At 37.1% G+C, this 19,067-nt stretch overlaps 1 protein-coding gene across 1 annotated transcript; it reads left to right on the top strand.

The window, feature by feature from the left end:
- The first annotated feature begins 3,006 nt into the window (after positions 1-3,006).
- LOC125228786 (protein FAM50 homolog) lies at positions 3,007-12,392 on the top strand. The gene is made up of 6 exons (XM_048133466.1): positions 3,007-3,494; positions 4,604-4,720; positions 6,530-6,734; positions 10,856-11,010; positions 11,518-11,630; positions 12,202-12,392. The coding sequence occupies exons 1-6, from the start codon at positions 3,150-3,152 to the stop codon at positions 12,299-12,301; spliced, it is 1,035 nt and encodes a 344-aa protein (XP_047989423.1). The 5' UTR covers positions 3,007-3,149; the 3' UTR covers positions 12,302-12,392.
- Positions 12,393-19,067: the final 6,675 nt, after the last annotated feature.

The raw sequence follows: 19,067 nt of genomic DNA on the forward strand, positions 1-19,067 counted from the left end.
ACAGCGCCCGGCCACGTATGGATGCTGACCGTCGCCAAATTTTCTATATTTTTCAGATACTATTTTATTTAACAGGAATCTTTTGAAAGCATATTATGCGTACTATCATTGGTTCTCAATAATTTTAGTTGTAACTGTAGTATAGCTAACAAAATATTTGAAAATATGCATTGGAACCGATGTGAGTAAAACATGCTTCTAGCTCAATGAATTATATTTTTTCCGCAATTGATATAATAACAAAATAAACGGCGAAATGTATGACCTTTTCAAATAATAAGTTTTGTCAGTATTGCATAAAGAATTAATGTTAATTTATCCATCATACTCACTGCGCACCGTCATATACATGGATGACCATTTTCGTTGCCGTTTTCATAATTTTTAAGATTGTATCTTGGTGCATGACCAATAAACAATAACTTTACCGCAAATAATGTTATGATAAGATTTACAGGACATTTCATATGCTTTCTAAAATATAAGTTTTATTGATGTATGATATTATACAACCAAGTAATTACGAATTTGGTTTAGCAGGTGTCACTGCACCCCCGTGACGTAAATTGCTAACCGTCGCCTAATTTTATGTATTTCTCAGATCCTATTTTAGCGATCAATTTGTGAGAGGTATCATTTGAAAGCATATTATGCGTACTATCGTTACTTTTTAATAATTTTAGTCGTAATTGTAGAAGTTTACAAAATATTTGACAATATGTGTATTTTTACTGTATATGAATAGCATTCGCACTGATACGAGTGAAACATGCTTCTAGCTCAATAAATTATATTTTTCCGCAATTGATATAATAACGAAATGAACCGCAAAATGTATGGCCTTTACAAAAAATGAGTTTTGTTAGATTTGCTTAAACAATTAATGTTAATTTGTCCACCATACCCACTGCGCACGGTCAATCGTCATATAAACGGATGTCCCCCGCCGTTGCCTTAATTTCTTCATCATTTTACAGATTTTATTTTACTGATCAATTAAGTATATAAGTAAATTCGATACGTGATAGATTATATTTATTATGAATATACGATTAGTGAAATAAAATCTGAAAAATCATGAAAAAAGGCAACGACGGTGGACATCCATTTATATGATGGTGCGCAGTAGGTGAGCTGAACAAATTCAAATAAATTGTTTATGCAATACAAACCAAACTTATTTTTTGTGTAAGTCATACATTTTCCGTTTATTTTGTTATTATTTCAATTGCGGAAAACTATAATTTATTGAGCTAGAAGCGTGTCTTATCAATGCCAATGCTATTCATGCACAGTAAAATACACATATTACTAATCAAATATTTTGTAAACTTCTACAGTTTCGACTTGAAATATTAGAAATAAAGATAGTACGCATAATATGCTTTCAAATGATACCTCTCACAAATTTATCAGTAAAATAGGATCTGAGTAACGTAGAAAATTTGGCGACGTCAGTCAGCACCCAATATCGTGACAGGGCGCAGTGACACCTGCTAAACCAAATTCGTAATTACTTGGTCATATATTATCATACACCAATAAAACTTATATTTTTAGAAAGCGCATGAAATTTCGCGTAAATTTTATAATAACATTAATTGCGGTAAAGTTATGGTTTATTAAGTTAGAAGCATTTTTTATCTGTATATGTGCAACTCGTGCTCGAAAAAAAAACTCATGTTTTCAAATATTTTGTAAACAGCTACCTTTATAACTATAGTTATTCAAAAATAATTATAGTAGGTTTAATTTTCTTTCAAATGATACCTCTTACATATGGATCCGTAAAATAAGACCTTAAAAATATTGAATACTTTACTACGGTCAGCGCTCATTTTTATGCGACCAGCGGAGTGACCACTACGAAACAAAATTCGTAATTTAATGGTTATATTATCACTTACCAATAAAACTTATATTTTTAGAAAGCTCATGAATAGTCGCGTAAATTTTATAATAACATCAATTGCGGTAACGTTATTGTTTATTGACTTAGAAGCATTTTTTACCAGTACTTGTGCGATTCATGCTCGATAAAAAACACATATTTTCAAATATTATGTAAACAGCTACTTTTAATACTATAGTTATGTGTAAACAATTATAGTAGGTTTAATTATCTTTCAAACGATACCTCTCACATATGGATCCGTAAAATAAGACCTCAAAAATATTGAATACTTTACTACGGTCAGCGCCCGTTTATGCGACCTGGAGGATAACCCCTGCCAAACAAAATTCTTAATTATATGGTTATATATTATCATATACCAATGAAACTTATATTTTTAGAAAGAGCATGAATAGACGCGAAAATTTTATAATAACATCAATTGCGGTAAAGTTATTGTTTATTGAGTTAGACGCATTTTTTACTAGTACTTGTGCAATTCATGCGCGATAAAAAAACATATATTTTCAAATATTTCCTAAACGGTTACTTTTATGAGCATAGTTATTGGAAAACAATTAAAGTAGGTTTAATAAGCTTTCAAATGACACATCGCACGAACAGATTGGTGCCATAGGACTCGAGATGTGAATAAATATCTATGATGGTCGGTCGTCATCTTTCCCCCCTTTTTCTCGACCCGTCCCCCCCTCCTTAAACTAAAACAGGTCGATTCGTAATCTGGAGAGAACGAGGAACATATCCATACCTGTTTTAGGTATTTAGAAGAGATGTCGACGAAAATCGTGAAGGAGACGACTTGTGGCCAAATTGGCTCTAGACTATCCAATTTTCATATAAAATTTAAATTATGTTATTCATTTATATATCTTTTATGGTAACTTGGTAAGATAGAAAATAGATGTAACGCAGGCAGTAAACATGCTAATATCAAACGACGATTGGAATGATATATATGACAACTGTATTATAAGATAAACATGGCTAGGTATCAGAACGTGACCATTTTTGTCTATGGCAATACTCAGGTGTCATGACAATGACGGTGACATTGACATCTCACATCATCCATCATTGATTGTTGTTGACACAATTTCGCATTTTCTACAAAATTCTATTTTATTTCACATAGCACTGATTAAGAATTACATTAATTAATTAATTTAAAACACTACATTATTACGTTAAGGGTGTGAGTGTTATCATATTGTACGAAATTTATTAGGAAAATATCATGGCACACTACAAAGGAGCAGCTTCAGAGGCTGGTAGAGCCATGCATCTGATGAAAAAGCGAGAAAAGGCTCAGCAAGAAATAGAGCTTCGTAAGAAGAAAATAGAGGAAGATCTCAAAATAGACAACATCGAGAACAAGTTTGCAACTCATTACGATGCTGTTGAACAACAGTTGAAGAGCTCTACTATTGGCTTAGTAACTCTTGATGAAATGAAGGCAAAACAGGAGCACATTGTGCGTGAAAGAGAGAAGAAATTAGCTCAAAAGAAAGCTGAAAAAGAGAAAGAAAAACAGAAGGAAATTGAAGCCAAGTTGGCACAGAAAAACAAACAAAAACGACAGGTTTCTATCTCAAATTCTTTATCCTAAATTTGTTTTTATTTTCCTGATTGTTCTTACTTGTTTCTTTGTTGTTACTTAAACATTATAATTATTTAACACTTTATAAAGATAAAATTCTAATACACACTGCACCTGCCAGAGTTGTGGTTGTGTTTGCCGCTCCCGTATTGGCTTACACAGCCGCAAAAATGTTGTCGCCCCGCCTGACACTGCTTAAATAGTCTGTTATAGACTTGAAAGCCAATGATGATGATGAGATCTGCTTACTACTCGGAGAAATGTTCCTAAATGATTGTTCAAATGTTTGAACTCATAATCATTGACATATACATTTTGTCTGTTTCTATTAACTATTATGATCATAATCACCTCTAAATTTAACATTATGTCCAAAATTTTAATTTCATTGGTTTAGGGCTTATCAAATAATAAAGTTTAAAACCTCTTGAAAAATGAGGCAACTTAAAATTATTATCTTCATATACTCCTTTAGTATGCTTTACACACTAACTTTGATTAGGTGTAACATAGTATTAGTAATATGTTATTGCAGAGGCGGCGTAAGGCGTATTGGTCCAAGGGGCCTCGCGCCTTGAAAGCCCTAGCCCTAACCTAAACACCTGAAATATAATTAATAATTTGATTTGATTTTGATCATGGGCATTAACACTTGAATCCCTCTATAATTGGGATTCTATTTCAGAATACCTTGCTGTGCTCAGGATTCAATTTAGGTACGCCCCTGCTGAGAATTTATAAAGGTTATCTAATAATAAATATACCTAGATATAATAACTCATCTAGCAAATAATAAAAAAACAGCTAGCAAGTATCTGGCACTAGTATCAGCAAGCCTTGCAAACTGTATCTTGCCCACATCAAATTTAGGTCTTACCCCACCACTGCATTATTGCATAGTGTTAACTCAAACATGCACTAAACTGCCTAAACCTAATAACCCGTTGTAACACCTGTAGTCATCACACACATAAATGAACTTACCAGAATGATTGAATTTAGGGATTACCCAGGATGTTAGGCTAGGCCAGATAGGTTGACAAAATATTGCAGTAACAATAAATCCTAATTGAACCAGTTATTGTTGACAGATTCAAGCACTCTCCTTTGCCATGTGTGATGAAGAAGAGGAAGAAGACAGTGGTCCAGAAACCAGTGGGATAAAGAAGGAGCCAGAAGAAACAAGTTGGAGGGAGAAGGAGGAACCAGTAAGTATAGTCTCAATAATCAAATTTTTTCACCAGTCTCACCACCACCACCACCAGGATCTCAATTGATTACACAACAATTTGTGTGTGGTGTCAGAAAAATTTAAACTTTTATTGACCTTAGTAACATACTGTAGAACAAGCTTTTGGTGAGCAAACTGTTTTCGTTGGGGGCCAAACTTTGAAGGAATTTTAGAGGAGATTAACACCAAAAATTACTACATGGCGGGCCAAGCACACACTCTTTTGAGGGACAGGCATAATCTTTTCAGAGGAATATCTGGCTGGCCCACGGGCTGTACTTAGCCCACCACTGGAGTAGTGGAGTAGTAGTAGTCTACAGTTTAACTCAATTTTCTTTTAGTGTGCCCAGATATTCTCCTCTACAGACTTGAAGCACTAAGTTAGCATATTGTGAAGGTTTTCGGCTCCCACTAGTTTGATAAAATCTCTAAATTAATAAAAACCGGCCAAGAGCGTGTCGGGTCACGCTCAGTGTGGGGTTCCGTAGTTTTCCGTATTTTTCTCAAAAACGACTGAACCTATCAAGTTCAAAACAATTTTCCTAGAAAGTATTTATAAAGTTCTACTTTTGTGATTTTTTTCATATTTTTTAAACATACGGTTCAAAATTAATTTTTATTAAGCAGAAACGTCTGCTAACTATTCTAAACATTTTTATATTAAAGGAAAAAATGGAAAAATTTACGCTTCCGTCACCCCAAGACGTGTGAACAAAAGGAAAGGCATGGAAAGATTTGCGAAGTCCGGCGTGGCTTCCGTAGCTCAATTGGTAAGAGCATTGCACGGATTGCAAAAAGGATGCGGGTTCAAGTCCCGCCGGAAGCGTAAATTTTTCCATTTTTTCCTTTAATATAAAAATATACGGTTCAAAAGTTAGAGGGGGGGACGCACATTTTTTTTCCTTTAGGAGCGACTATTTCCGAAAATACTAATATTATCAAAAAACCATCTTAGTAAACCCTTATTCATTTTTAAATACCTATCGAACAATATATCACACGTTGGGGTTGGAATGAAAAAAAATATCAGCCCCCACTTTACATGTAGGGGGGGTACCCTAATAAAACATATTTTTCCATTTTTTATTTTTCCACTTTGTCGGCGTAATTAAAATACATATTGGTACCAAATTTCAGCTTTCTAGTGCTAACGGATACTGAGATTATCCGTGGACGGACGGACGGACGGACAGACAGACATGGCGAAACTATAAGGATTCCTAGTTGCCGACGGAACCCTAAAAACCGGCCAAGAGCGTGTCAGGCCACGCTCAGTGTAGGGTTCCGTAGTTTCCCGTATTTTTTTCAAAAACTGTTCAACCTTTAAAGTTCAAAATAATTTTCCTAGAAAGTCTTTATAAATTTCTACATTTGTGATTTTTTTCGTATTTTTTAAACTTTTGGTTCATTTTTTTTTACTTTAGGAGCGATTATTTCCGAAATTATGAGCATTATCAAAAAATGATTTTAGTAAACCCCTATTCGTTTTTAAATACCCATCCAACAATATACGTTAGGGTTGAAATGAAAAAAAAAAAACACTCCCCACTTTACGTTCAGGGGGGTATTAATGCAACATTTTTTTCCACTTGTTATTTTTGCACTTTGTTGGCGTGATTGATATACATGTACATGTTGATACCAAATTTCAGCTTTCTAGTCCTTACGGACATTGAGATTATCCGCGGACGGACGGACGGACGGACAGACAGACAGACATGGCGAAACTATAAGGGTTCCTAGTTGACTACGGAACCCTAAAAATGGCACATACTTTGCATTTCAGACATTGAAGAAAATTCGCAAGAACCCAGATGTAGACACATCATTCCTGCCTGACCGGGAGCGAGAGGAGGCAGACCTCAAGCTCCGAGAGGAGCTGCGTTTAGAGTGGGTCATGACGCAGGCCAGCCTTAAAGATGAGCCCATCACGGTCACATTCAGCTACTGGGACGGGTCGGGGCACAGAAGAAATGTAATTTTAAAGAAAGGTATGAACTTTCAGGTGATCACGAAAATCACTACAATTAAACATCATCAATTATGTGAGAATTTAAGAAATTTAACCTTAAAATAGCGTGACAATAAGAACCAAGGGACGCGTTTTTTAATTTAATACTATCTATACGTGGCTAAATCAATATGGGAGAAAACTGTCTACAAACTCCATGGTTGCTTTTAAATCTTGCAATTCTTTGTTTGACTTGAATACTCATACTCAGCATTTTGTTGCTAGAGTGGGTAGTTGCTAGTAGCCCTATGAATGATGTTCATATGCCAGTTTCCTGTGAGCGTCAGGACCCCTGGACTACTACAGATATTTGATGTTTAGTACATACTAAAATTTAGTACCTATTTGATACTATTTGGTACCTGAGTACATATATTTGGTACCTCCACTGATATCGAAAAATCGAGCGAATAAAGTGGCCAGACATTCTGACGTCAGGATGTCTGGACCATTTTTGGTTTACATAGTTCTAGACAACACTACTTATTGATATCTTAGTCAATATTTACTACCTATTTGGTACCTGTCAATATATTTTTTTCAAATTTTTTTGGCGTACCAGAAAAAAGTTATGATGGAATTTAAAGTTGTGAGCCCAGCCGTGGCGTTGAAGTATGTAGCGCCTGTCAAAAGAATAGAGGCAAATCCGCCTGCCCTCCTGCGCGTCAACTTAAATAGGAATTTATTTTTAGGCACTCGCACATCATCTCTACTGACTAGTGGCATTAATATAGTCGAAATATAAAAGTAATTAGTGTAATTACACTAGTTTTCCATTTTCCTTCTGAGAGAACCTCCTACAGTCTCAATAACGTCTAATGTCATGTCATGTCCCTGAGAGACATCTCCTGGCGGAGAAATTTGTAAATCAGTTTACCCCTGACAGCCGGTCATTTTTGCGACTGTTCAGCAGCTGTAGAGCTGTATGGCAGATTTGGCGGCATTGTGGTTGTAGGTACTGATAGTAGATGATTGATTTGATGTTTGTATTTATTCTTAATTCATAATTGACACTAATTGATGCAAAAAACAAATGTTACCGAAAGCAGTGATTTATTTATATGATAAACCCCTATAACGGAGCTCGTGGACCATAGACTGGTCCACATCATCAAAATACATCCTATATACCAATATTACCAATGACGCTATTAATTATAACAGTTTATGCTATTTCCCCCCTAGAATTTGCCCAACTGTTGCCACGTGTTTAGGTCTCTCAGGAGGAAAATGGAAAACTAGTGTAATTACACTAATTACTTTTATATTTCGACTATATTAATGCCACTAGTCAGTAGTAGAGATGATGTGCGAGTGCCTAAAACTAAATTCCTATTTAAGTTGACGCGCGCAGGAGGGCAGGCGGATTTGCCTCTATACTTTTGACAGGCGCTATATACTTCAACGGCACGGCCGGGCTCACAACTTTAAATTCCGTCATAACTTTTTTCTGGTACGCCAAAAAAATTTGAAAAAAATATATTGACAGGTACCAAATAGGTAGTAAATATTGACTAAGATATCAATTAGTAGTGTTGTCTAGAACTATGTAAACCAAAAATGGTCCAGACATCCTGACGTCAGAATGTCTGGCCACTTTATTCGCTCGATTTTTCGATATCAGTGGAGGTACCAAATATATGTACTCAGGTACCAAATAGTATCAAATAGCTAGTAGGGAAGACTACGTCGTTTGTAAAGGACTCTCGTCATTTTATTGACATTGTGAAGACCATAAAATTGGAACCAGAGGAGATTATGGTGAGTTTCGACGTGGAGTCGTTATTCACCAATGTTCCATTAAGAGAGTGTCTGGGCATTGTTAAGACGAAACTCGTGGAGAACGGTCATCCTGAGGGGTACGTCACGCTGTTGGAGCATTGTCTGGAGGGGAATTATTTCCTCTACCATGGACAGTTTTATCTGCAGGTGGATGGAGTAGCAATGGGCAGTCCAGTAGCCCCAGTAATTGCTAACATATGGATGGAGCATTTTGAAGAGTTAGCATTACGCTCCGGACCGCCTGTGATTACACTGTGGAAGAGATACGTAGATGACGTGTTCTGCATTTTGAGGGGCAGCTCCGATACAGTGGAACGGTTCGTTGACCATTTAAACTCCATCCATCCGAAGGTAAAGTTTACCTTCGAGATGGAGAGCGACAGATCCCTACCTTTCCTGGATGTAAAGTTGAAAGCTAAACCAGATGGAACCCTGGCACACTCCGTATACAGAAAGCCCACCCACACTGACAGGTACCTGCAAGCTTCTTCCCATCATCATCCGAGACATCTGCAATCGGTGGTCACATCCCTGGTTAACAGGGCTCGAGACTTATGTGACTCTGAACACTTAGACGAGGAGTTAGCCCATGTTCAGAAGGTGCTGAGAAAAAATGGGTATTTGCAGACAATCCCGCGCAAGACTAAGAACGGGGAGAGACATCCGCAGGTTGACAGGCAACCAGCCTTTTTGCCGTATGTGAAAGGGATAACGGATAAAGTTGGATCAGTACTAAGAAAAGTCTCCATTAAGACTGTATACACACCGTTATCTAAAGTAGCGAGTCTCTTACGCAGTCCTAAGGATGTCATTCCGTACCAAAGTCCGGGTGTCTACAAGATAGATTGCAGTTGTGGAAGTGCGTATATTGGCCAAACAAAGCGCAGCGTTCAAGAGAGGGTGAAGGAACACATAGCGGCAGTTAAAAATCGCCATATACACAAATCTGCAATCGCCGAGCACTTGCTTACTGCGGAAACGAATCACTGGATTGAGCTACACAAACCCAAAGTTCTTTCCACCGAGCGACACTATTATCCCCGGATTGTGAGGGAGGCGATCGAAATTAAAAAATATCCTAAAAACTTTAACAGGGAAGACGGGTATAGATTATCGCCAACATGGGGACCAGTGATTCAAATGTTCAAACCAAAAGATCTATCTTCGGACCAGTGCGCGGATGTTGTGAGTGCTGTGTGTCGTGCGGTGGGAAATAAACAATAACTAAAATCGGGTAGATTATATTTATTTGTCTACCCCGAACATTTATATAAATTAATATCGGGTAGTTTTGTGTTGTTTACATCTCCGGTGACACTTTGCTGGGACGTCAGTCTTCCGCGACCACGGCCAGTGCAACCTGGCCGAAACGTTGGAAAAAAGGTAAAAATAATGTTAATTAATCGCGTTCGACCTGTGTGTGACTTTAAATAAGTATCAAATAGGTACTAAATTTTAGTATGTACTAAACATCAAATATCTGTAGTAGTGTTGTTATAAGACTAGTCTTGAAGACTTTTAAACCTTAAAGACTTGCAAACCCTAAAGGTTCACGCTTTAAAGACTCAAGCGTTAAAGGTTTTAGCTCAGAAACGGTTCAGAACCTTAACGACTCAAGCTTTTTATGAGCTCTTAAGAGTGAGTCTTTAAGACTCGGGCTTCATAGAGAGATTAGAGAGCTCAAGCCCCCTAAACCTCGAAGGCCTTTGTCAAGCTTTAAGAGCTCAAACAACGAGCTTTATAGGCAGATAGTATTTATTTTTAACCCTTAATTTGACGTATCGGTTTGGTAGATTTTAGGGTTCCGTAAACAATGGGTAAAAACGTAAGTCTATTACTAAGACTCAGATATCCATCCGCCCGGTCACGTCACCACGTTGTATCTCATGTATCTCAGGATACTAAAAAGTACGGAGCTCTCAGTGGGCGAGTCCGACTCGCACTTGGCCTGTTTTTTTACTTCTGTTGACCTTAGGATCTAGTTTACTAAAAGCTCTTAAGTCTTAAATGCTACAAACCTTATAGACTTAAACCTTCAAAGCTTAGGAGTCTTTAAAGCTTGAGGACTAAAGACTCGAGGATTCTGTGCTCGTAAGCAGCAACGCAAACTTATAAGGTTGAGGCTTATATGATCGAGGCTTTAAGGTTCGAGGCTTTAAGACTCAGAAGTCGCGACTCAAGTTTTGTAGTTTACGCCTCAAAGCTTAAATTCACAACACTAATCTGTAGTGGTCCAGGGGTCCTGACGCTCACAGTTTCCTCACACGAAAGTTAATCAATAAATGTTTATATAAATAAAAAATAAACTTTTTGTTTCAGGCAACTCCATATACCAATTCCTCCAGCGATGCCTCGACACGCTCAGGCCGGAGTTCAGCGAGCTGAAGACAGTTTCGGCGGACCAGCTCATGTACGTGAAGGAGGATCTCATTCTGCCCCACCATTATACTTTCTACGACTTCATCGTTACCAAGGTACCTACAGCTATTTTCAATTCATACAGGATGTAATAAAATTTATAACAGGCAATATTTTATGGGCCTTACTGGCTGGCTATGTAAAAAAACAATTATCATATTTATTCTATTCTATGTAATTTTTTATCTAATTTAATCACATGATTCATAGACAAGCCTTAAAGAATCCTTTAGGTATGGCCTTCTAATCCTTCTGTATCTACTATAAATAGTTTGACGAGGAACTGTGTCATTTGATAAATTATAATTTAATTAATTAATATTATAATTATTTTAAACCAGTACTGGAATCTTCAAATATAGATGAAAATTATAGTGTATTTCTGTATTTGTCTTACTCTAGTAAGAAGAAGATTTCCTTAAAGATAGGCAAAGTATTGTTTTCTTTGTTCTTACTTAGTGACAAGTAGTGTTTGCCTGAGTGTAGCAGTGGCATTTTTGACTCAAATACCTCCTTTTTCGGTAAAATCTGTCATTAAATAATAATTATTCTTTTGTTTATAGGCAAGAGGGAAGAGCGGGCCTCTCTTCCAGTTCGATGCTTCGGATGACGTGCGATTGGTGAACGACGCGACGCAGGAGAAGCAAGACTCTCACGCCGGCAAGGTGCTACTGAGGTGAGTTTCGTTAGAGAGTAACGGTTTTTGTTTTAATTAGAAATACTACTTTACTGAGGCCAAAAATTAAGGGTAACTGTAAGGTTACTGAGTAGTTAGAAAGCCCATTGTTATATTTTATATTGTCTTTATTTTACATTGTCATATTTTGCTTTTCTCAAACATGCTAATAAATAAATTGCGTAACTAAATAAACCTCCCTACCTAGCTTTGCAGCTCGCCTGGGATGCATTATAACCAGTCTGTCGGTCTTTATAGTGTTTTTTTTTTTTACTTCAATGTGGTGTCACAAATATACCTTTTCTCAAATTAAAGGATGTGATTAATTGTCATCACACAAAAACAATAAACAAAATGAAGTTGTTTTTTTTAACGGTAGTGACGAAGAAGCAATGTTCAACGATTGTAAAAATTAACAAATTAATATAAATGTGATTTAATGGTTTTCGTGTGAGTACTTGTGTTGTTCTTTTATTAACGATTTTTTTAGTCAATAATAAAAACTGCAAAAAACTTTTACGGTCGACGTACCTACTAATTGTTGCTATTTATCTGTTTTTCTTATTTTCAGATCATGGTATGAAAGAAACAAGCATATATTCCCAGCATCTAGATGGGAGCCATACGACCCCACCAAAACATACTCCAAATACACTATAAAAGGAAAGTAAGCTGCCACCGCCCCGTGATTACTTTTATAAAGCAATCATTATTATAAGCAATGATAAAGTTAGATTAATAAATTGATAAGTAATAAAGGAATACACTGGTTTCTATTGAGCATTGAGCGGTGTGGTGAAGGGTTAATAATTTCACCACCCCCTTTCGTCTAGTGGGCGTCGTAGAAGTCGACTGTGAGATAAAAGTAAGTGTTCAATTGTTGTTTGGGCGATGGGCCTGTAACCTGTCACTACAATACTTACCACAATTTCATTTTCTTTTAACCCCTTAATTGCTAAGAGTGGCACGGTAGCTCAAACAGTTTCTCGTGCTCAGCCTGCCCCTATTGGGAATACAGTTGAGTTAATGTATGTATGTATCAATAAACTGGCTAAGTGCGAGTCGGGCACGAGTCTCATAAGAACGCCGTAATGTTGTACACATACATACACTCGTCGCATCTCGATTTGTGTGCCGAGGGTGCGATGTTGCGGATCTCTCCATATTTTCATCCAACACTGTTAGTCCGTTGCTTCTGGAAAGTTATGTATGAAAATGTTGGCATAATTAATGGAAGATTTTTTTTGATTGGGATATGTACATTACAGGCCGAAGTTATTTTTCATCAACCCTCCCCATCCCTCCCCCTCTGCGTCACCCCTCTTCCCCCCCTTAAATACCCGAAAATGCGGTTTTTCGCGATTTCTGACAAAACCGTTGTAGATACAGAAAAAGCGTGTAGGAAAAAAGTAATCCCTGATAAATTTACTACAAATCGTTCATTGACACTTTGGTTCTAGCACTTATAGGTTTCGCGTGATCCATCACGAAAGTTGGTCCTTTACTGCAATTTTCTTTAGTGAATGTTAAGTTTTCTCCCAAATTGCTTACGAAATCTATTTGATATTACTAAAATATTATAAACTGAAAATGAATTTCAGGGGGAAAAATCACTACCATGGGTGGGACTTGAACTCACGGCTACTGGATTGATACTCCAGGGCTCTACCAACAGCTACCAAAAGCTCATCCCCAGTCATAGATACACTATATAGATCAATGGTACTCCTAGCGACTACTACCGTGAAAATATTACGTCTTAAATAGTTACTGGAATTCCAAGACATATTGGAAATTCCACCCATGGTAGTGATTTTGCCGTAATTTTTAGCTAATTTCCTGCTATGTGATCAGCGAACGCATTACGTACAAAAATCCGTACAGTATCTACCTACTATGGAGCTACGAGGGCCACACTGAAAGTTCTTAGAAAATCAAAAACTAAGCAAACTAGCAAGTTATTAATTTTATTATATCTTTTTAAAATGGTGTTCCTTCACATCAATACATCGCTGCATGCGATGGAACCACTCAGAAAAGAAGCCCATTCGTCTTTAGGGGTAGTTTTTGGGTCTCTGTTAAATTATGAGGTATCCAACGGGCACAAAGCCTCCTGACTACTAAATGTCCATGGAGGATGTTGTGCACTTGACTCATACCGATGCCTAAAGTTGTCGGAATATGCTGGTAGGTCACTCTTTTGTCAGTCTCTATCATGCGCCGCACAACACTGATGTTATCTTCAGTCATCGCCGTAAACGGGCGTCCCTCATGCTGATCATCGGTGAAATTAGTGCGACCACATTTAATTTTATTAAACCAGATGTAAACAGTACCACGAGATGGGACTTCATTGTGAAAGGCCAAACGATGTTTATTATAACTCTTTTGTTGATCGAAAGTCATAGAAAATCATGGTATGAAAATTTTCTCTCGTGAAATACATACTGAAGTGAAAGATACAATTTTGATTTTGCTGCCAAATCGTAAAACAAATGATAAATGCATGAAATTCACGCACAATTATATTGGCAAAGAGTTCTATTTTTAAAATGTAAACTAAATTTTTAATTATATTCTTTCGGCCAGTTCTAAAAACTTTCAGTGTCGCCCTCGAGAGCTCGACGTGGCATACCATACCATACGGACCCGAATCGCAAGACGAGTCGCACCTTTTGAGGGAGAAGCGTTGGCAATGTGTTATGAAATTAAACACAACCATTCTGGTAAACGGATATCAAAGGAATAATATATTTAAGTCAATAATATTCTAAATACAAAACAGTCACAAAGGTTTAAAAGGATCCAAAGAGTATAAGATACAAAAGTGTCTATACAAGTATTAGTGTAGGTGGCGCTACTATCTATTATTAGATATCAAAACACAACACAATGTGTTGTATCATAGGATTATTGAATGCAAACCAAGTAGGTAACTAATTATTATTTTATTAACATATCAGCCGGCCGCCTTTGTTTAATCCCATCTAGATTTACAGGCCGCGTCCATTCCGTGACTGCCTATGACTACCAGGCGGGCCGTATCCTTGTTTGCCACCGACATAAAGTGTAAAAAAACACCTCTACCCGAATATATAAACTTATTATAAACGGTAGGTAATTGTAATAAAATAAAGCTTGACTAAAGGCAGTTTTTTGTGTCCTTCACCTTGAACATAATTTATGTACACGAATCTTACACGAGCAGCTTACATTGAAACAACGATGGAGGTACAAAGCCGGTTTAATAATAGAAAATGAACACTACTACGACTGTCAAATCAAGCGCCACAGACAAACAATTTTTTGTGTGTTACACTATAAATAGATTTCAATACTTATTCGATTCAAATTAAACTACAATTTAACTTTAAAATTAATCCTGCAGCTGGTTATAATTACGTAGGCGCTAATTTTAGCAGGTAGGTATATTTTAAATGTGTCCGATCCGATTGCTGCGGAAACGTTTACTTATGCGATGTATTGATGATGATGTCCTGCCAGACGCATCCTTCGACCGCGATGTACATTCATTACTTTGTTCTCGAACTCTACTCCATTTAGCTCGGTACAGATGTAGTACGAAAAGATTTACCTTCGTATTGTTACGGAAACGTACGAACGAACGTGTCATGCTATTTCAGTCAGTCTCAGTACAAGATGTACTAACATTGACTTAGCATGACAAATAGGAACGTTTCCGGAAAAATACGAAGGAAACCCTTTTCGCACTACATACGATACAGTTATCTACCTATAAGATTTTTGACAACCCTAAATAACCAAAACTATTAGATACCGAGCCGCTCATCTAAATTCGGTTGTGTATAAAGTGTATTTCTGTGTGGTAGTACCTAGTGCTATTATTTATTCTGTGCTTAAGGGAAGGGGGGGTTATTCCATACATCTGTCACTGTCACTGTAATGCCCACCGGTTTAGCGACGCTCGCGGGCGTACGGCTTAAGCATCGCTTATTTTTATTGCTTATAACATTGCTCTTAATGAGGACTTAAGGGGATTCCAACGAGGCCGAGGGTTGACAAATGTTAATAAGTTCCTACCACGTTCCTACTTATTATTACCATCTTACCCTTAGAACTCGATAGTCGGATAAAAGCCGCCTTTGAAGACGATTAAAACTTTTTTTGGAGCGGAAATGCAAGGTAAAGCGGTGCAATTTCGACTGAGGCCCATGCATGGTTTACCCACTAAAACCCCTGTGTCGCCATCGCCTTACTACATATAGGCCGAAGTACTCTTCCGCAACCTGTGATAATACTGATTAGTACGACTCCTTAACTAGGGCCGGATTGCCCCTTAAGCCTTAGTGAGTTTTCACACTATCCGATCCGATATCGGATGTAGGACCGATATCCCATACATTCAAGCCGCCATCTTTGATTTTTGCCTTTGAAATCCTTCCGACATCCGATATCGGGTCGGATAATGTGAACAGTTGAACACGCACTTAGGTCAATCTTAGGCTTACGCAGGCACTTAAGCCTAAGACTGACCTAAGTGCGTTTTCACATTAACCGATCCGATATCGGATGTTGGACCGATATCCCATATATTTACGCCGCCATCTTTTGATTTTTTTCCTTTGAAATGCTTCCTACTTCCGATATCGGATCGGATAATGTGAAAACGCACTAAGGCCCAGGGACTTAACCTGACAAGGTTTTGAGATGGAGAAGGGGACCTCGATAAATTTTGGGGAGACCTCTGGAATTACCAGTACCAGATCTCTAAATCCAGGCTTGCCCTTAACAACGTAGTTTGTACTGCTTATATTACTAGCATTAACCTCAAGTTTACTTCACTGCACTTGATGTACCTAAACGTTAGAATAAAACCGGCCAAGAGCGTGTCGGGCCACGCTCAGTGTAGGGTTCCGTAGTTTTCCGTATTTTTCTCAAAAACTACTGAACCTATCAAGTTCAAAACAATTTTCCTAGAAAGTCTTTATAAAGTTCTACTTTTGTGATTTTTTTCATATTTTTTAAACATATGGTTCAAAAGTTAGAGGGGGGGGGACGCACTTTTTTTTCCTTTAGGAGCGATTATTTCCGAAAATATTAGTATTATCAAAAAACGATCTTAGTAAACCCTTATTCATTTTCAAATACCTATCCAACAATATATCACATGTTGGGGTTGGAATGAAAAAAAATATCAGCCCCCACTTTACATGTAGGGGGGGTACCCTAATAAAACATTTTTTCCATTTTTTATTTTTGCACTTTGTTGGCGTGATTGATATACATATTGGTACCAAATTTCAGCTTTCTAGTGCTAACGGTTACTGAGATTATTCGCGGACGGACGGACGGACGGACGGACAGACAGACAGACATGGCGAAACTATAAGGGTTCCTAGTTGACTACGGAACCCTAAAAATGGAGCAAAAATTACAATTTATCTTACAAATTACTGTGGAGATTATTTATATTACAATTATAACTTGGAAAGTTTACAAGGTGCATTAGGGTTATTTCGAAAGCAGAGTGCTACTGAAGTGTACTATGCTAAAGTAAGCTTCAGTTAAAGGAAAGGGAATGGATATAGAAGATCATTGTAAATGTCAAAGTGAAATTCGTAACCACATCACAGTGCACTTTCTGATATTTTTTGACACTGAGTCAAAACCTTTAGAGCATTAGTTTTGAACTTTTGACAACTATACCCATATCCCATATCATATCCATATCATATCTTTTATTTAAATAATAGATATCTTCTTCCACTAAGCCATAGTGACAACCGATAACCCAAAACTAATCTACAACGTGTTTCCGGTATTACTCAAAACCTCAGACACCCCAACTGATTTTTATTTTTTTAAACTCATCATCGAGAGTATTCGTATTTAAATCTGATGTTTACTTTTTTTTTAATTGAATTTTTAATTTTCTGTACAGCTCTACTCGACTTTTAAGACCCCTTATTCCTTAGAGCGCTCATCAATTTCACGAAACGGCCATCGATAGATGGCGTTGGCGCTCGGTACGCGAGCACCGGCAACTCAACGCGCGTTTCAACGCAGACACGAATAATCTTGATAGTTTTGAATTAAATTGCTAATAACATAATTTTCAATTTTATATGGGGACTCTTTATTTAATTTCATATTCATGGTATGGTAGTAGTAAATAAGGTATATGAATGTAGTAAAAGTATAGTATTAGTCTACATGTACATATATAAATTCAGGTTTCCTAATTGATTGATTGACAACCAACACCGCTGAGCCGAAATTACGAAAGCTAGAAAGTCGAAATTTGTATAGATTGCATTAACAAAATTTCGAAGAGATAAGAATCGATTATGAAAATTTACACCCCTAGTAGAGGGAAAAAGGGGTGAAAGTTTGTAGCGGGATCAATTTGTTTTTTTTTTATTAGGAAAGTTTTAGTTAGGAACTTGAAATTAGAGAATAGTTTAATAGTGATTTCTGTTTTTTAGGGTTCCGTAGTCAACTAGGAACTCTTATAGTTTCGCCATGTCTGTCTGTCCATCCGTCCGTCCGTCCGTCCGTCCGTCCGTCCGCGGATAATCTCAATAACCGTAAGCACTAGAAAGCTGAAATTTAGTAACAATATGTATATCAATCACGTCAACAAAGTGCAAAAATAAAAAATGGAAAAAAATGTTTTATTAGGGTACCCCCCTACATGTAAAGTGAGGGCTGATTTTTTTTTTCATTCCAACCCCAACGTGTGATATATTTTTGGATAGGTATTTAAAAATGAATAAGGGTTTACTAAGATCGTTTTTTGATAATATTAATATTTTCGGAAATTATCACAGTTATAGTGACTTTCATATTTTTATAAGAACAGCATGCACTTACGTCCAGAACAGTGACATTTGGTGCATTGGAACTGCTCATGATGTGTCACTTTTTAACCGTCGCCTCAAATCTGAGAGATTTGAGGCGAGGTTCTCAATTCGTCTGTATGTTTATTTATTTTTTTCATTTTTTTATGTTTGTTTGTCGATATCTCCGTTGTTACTGGACCGATTAAAAAAAATTATTGAATGTATATGAATACAGATTGGTCCCATTTTTCTCAGAACCCAGTTCTGATGATGGGATCCTGGAGTAATCGAGGGAACTCCTCGAATCTGAAAGGCATACGTATGGTGATTTTTGTGTTTTTAAAGGAACAGCATGCATTTAGGTACGGAACAGTGACATTTGGTGCAGTGGAACTGCTGATGATGGCCAGAACGGAACTTCTCAAATCTGAACGGCACGCTTATAGTGACTTTGGTATTTTTATAAGAACAGCATGCACTTTCGTCCAGAACAGTGACATTTGGTGCAGTGGAACTGCTGATGATGGTCAGAACCGAACTCCTCAAATCTGAACGGCACACTCATAGTGACTTTGGTATTTTTGTAAGAAAAGCATGCATTTAAGTTCAGAAC

The sequence above is a fragment of the Leguminivora glycinivorella genome, chromosome 8 (assembly GCF_023078275.1).
Source record: "Leguminivora glycinivorella isolate SPB_JAAS2020 chromosome 8, LegGlyc_1.1, whole genome shotgun sequence".
NCBI lineage: Eukaryota > Metazoa > Arthropoda > Insecta > Lepidoptera > Tortricidae > Leguminivora > Leguminivora glycinivorella.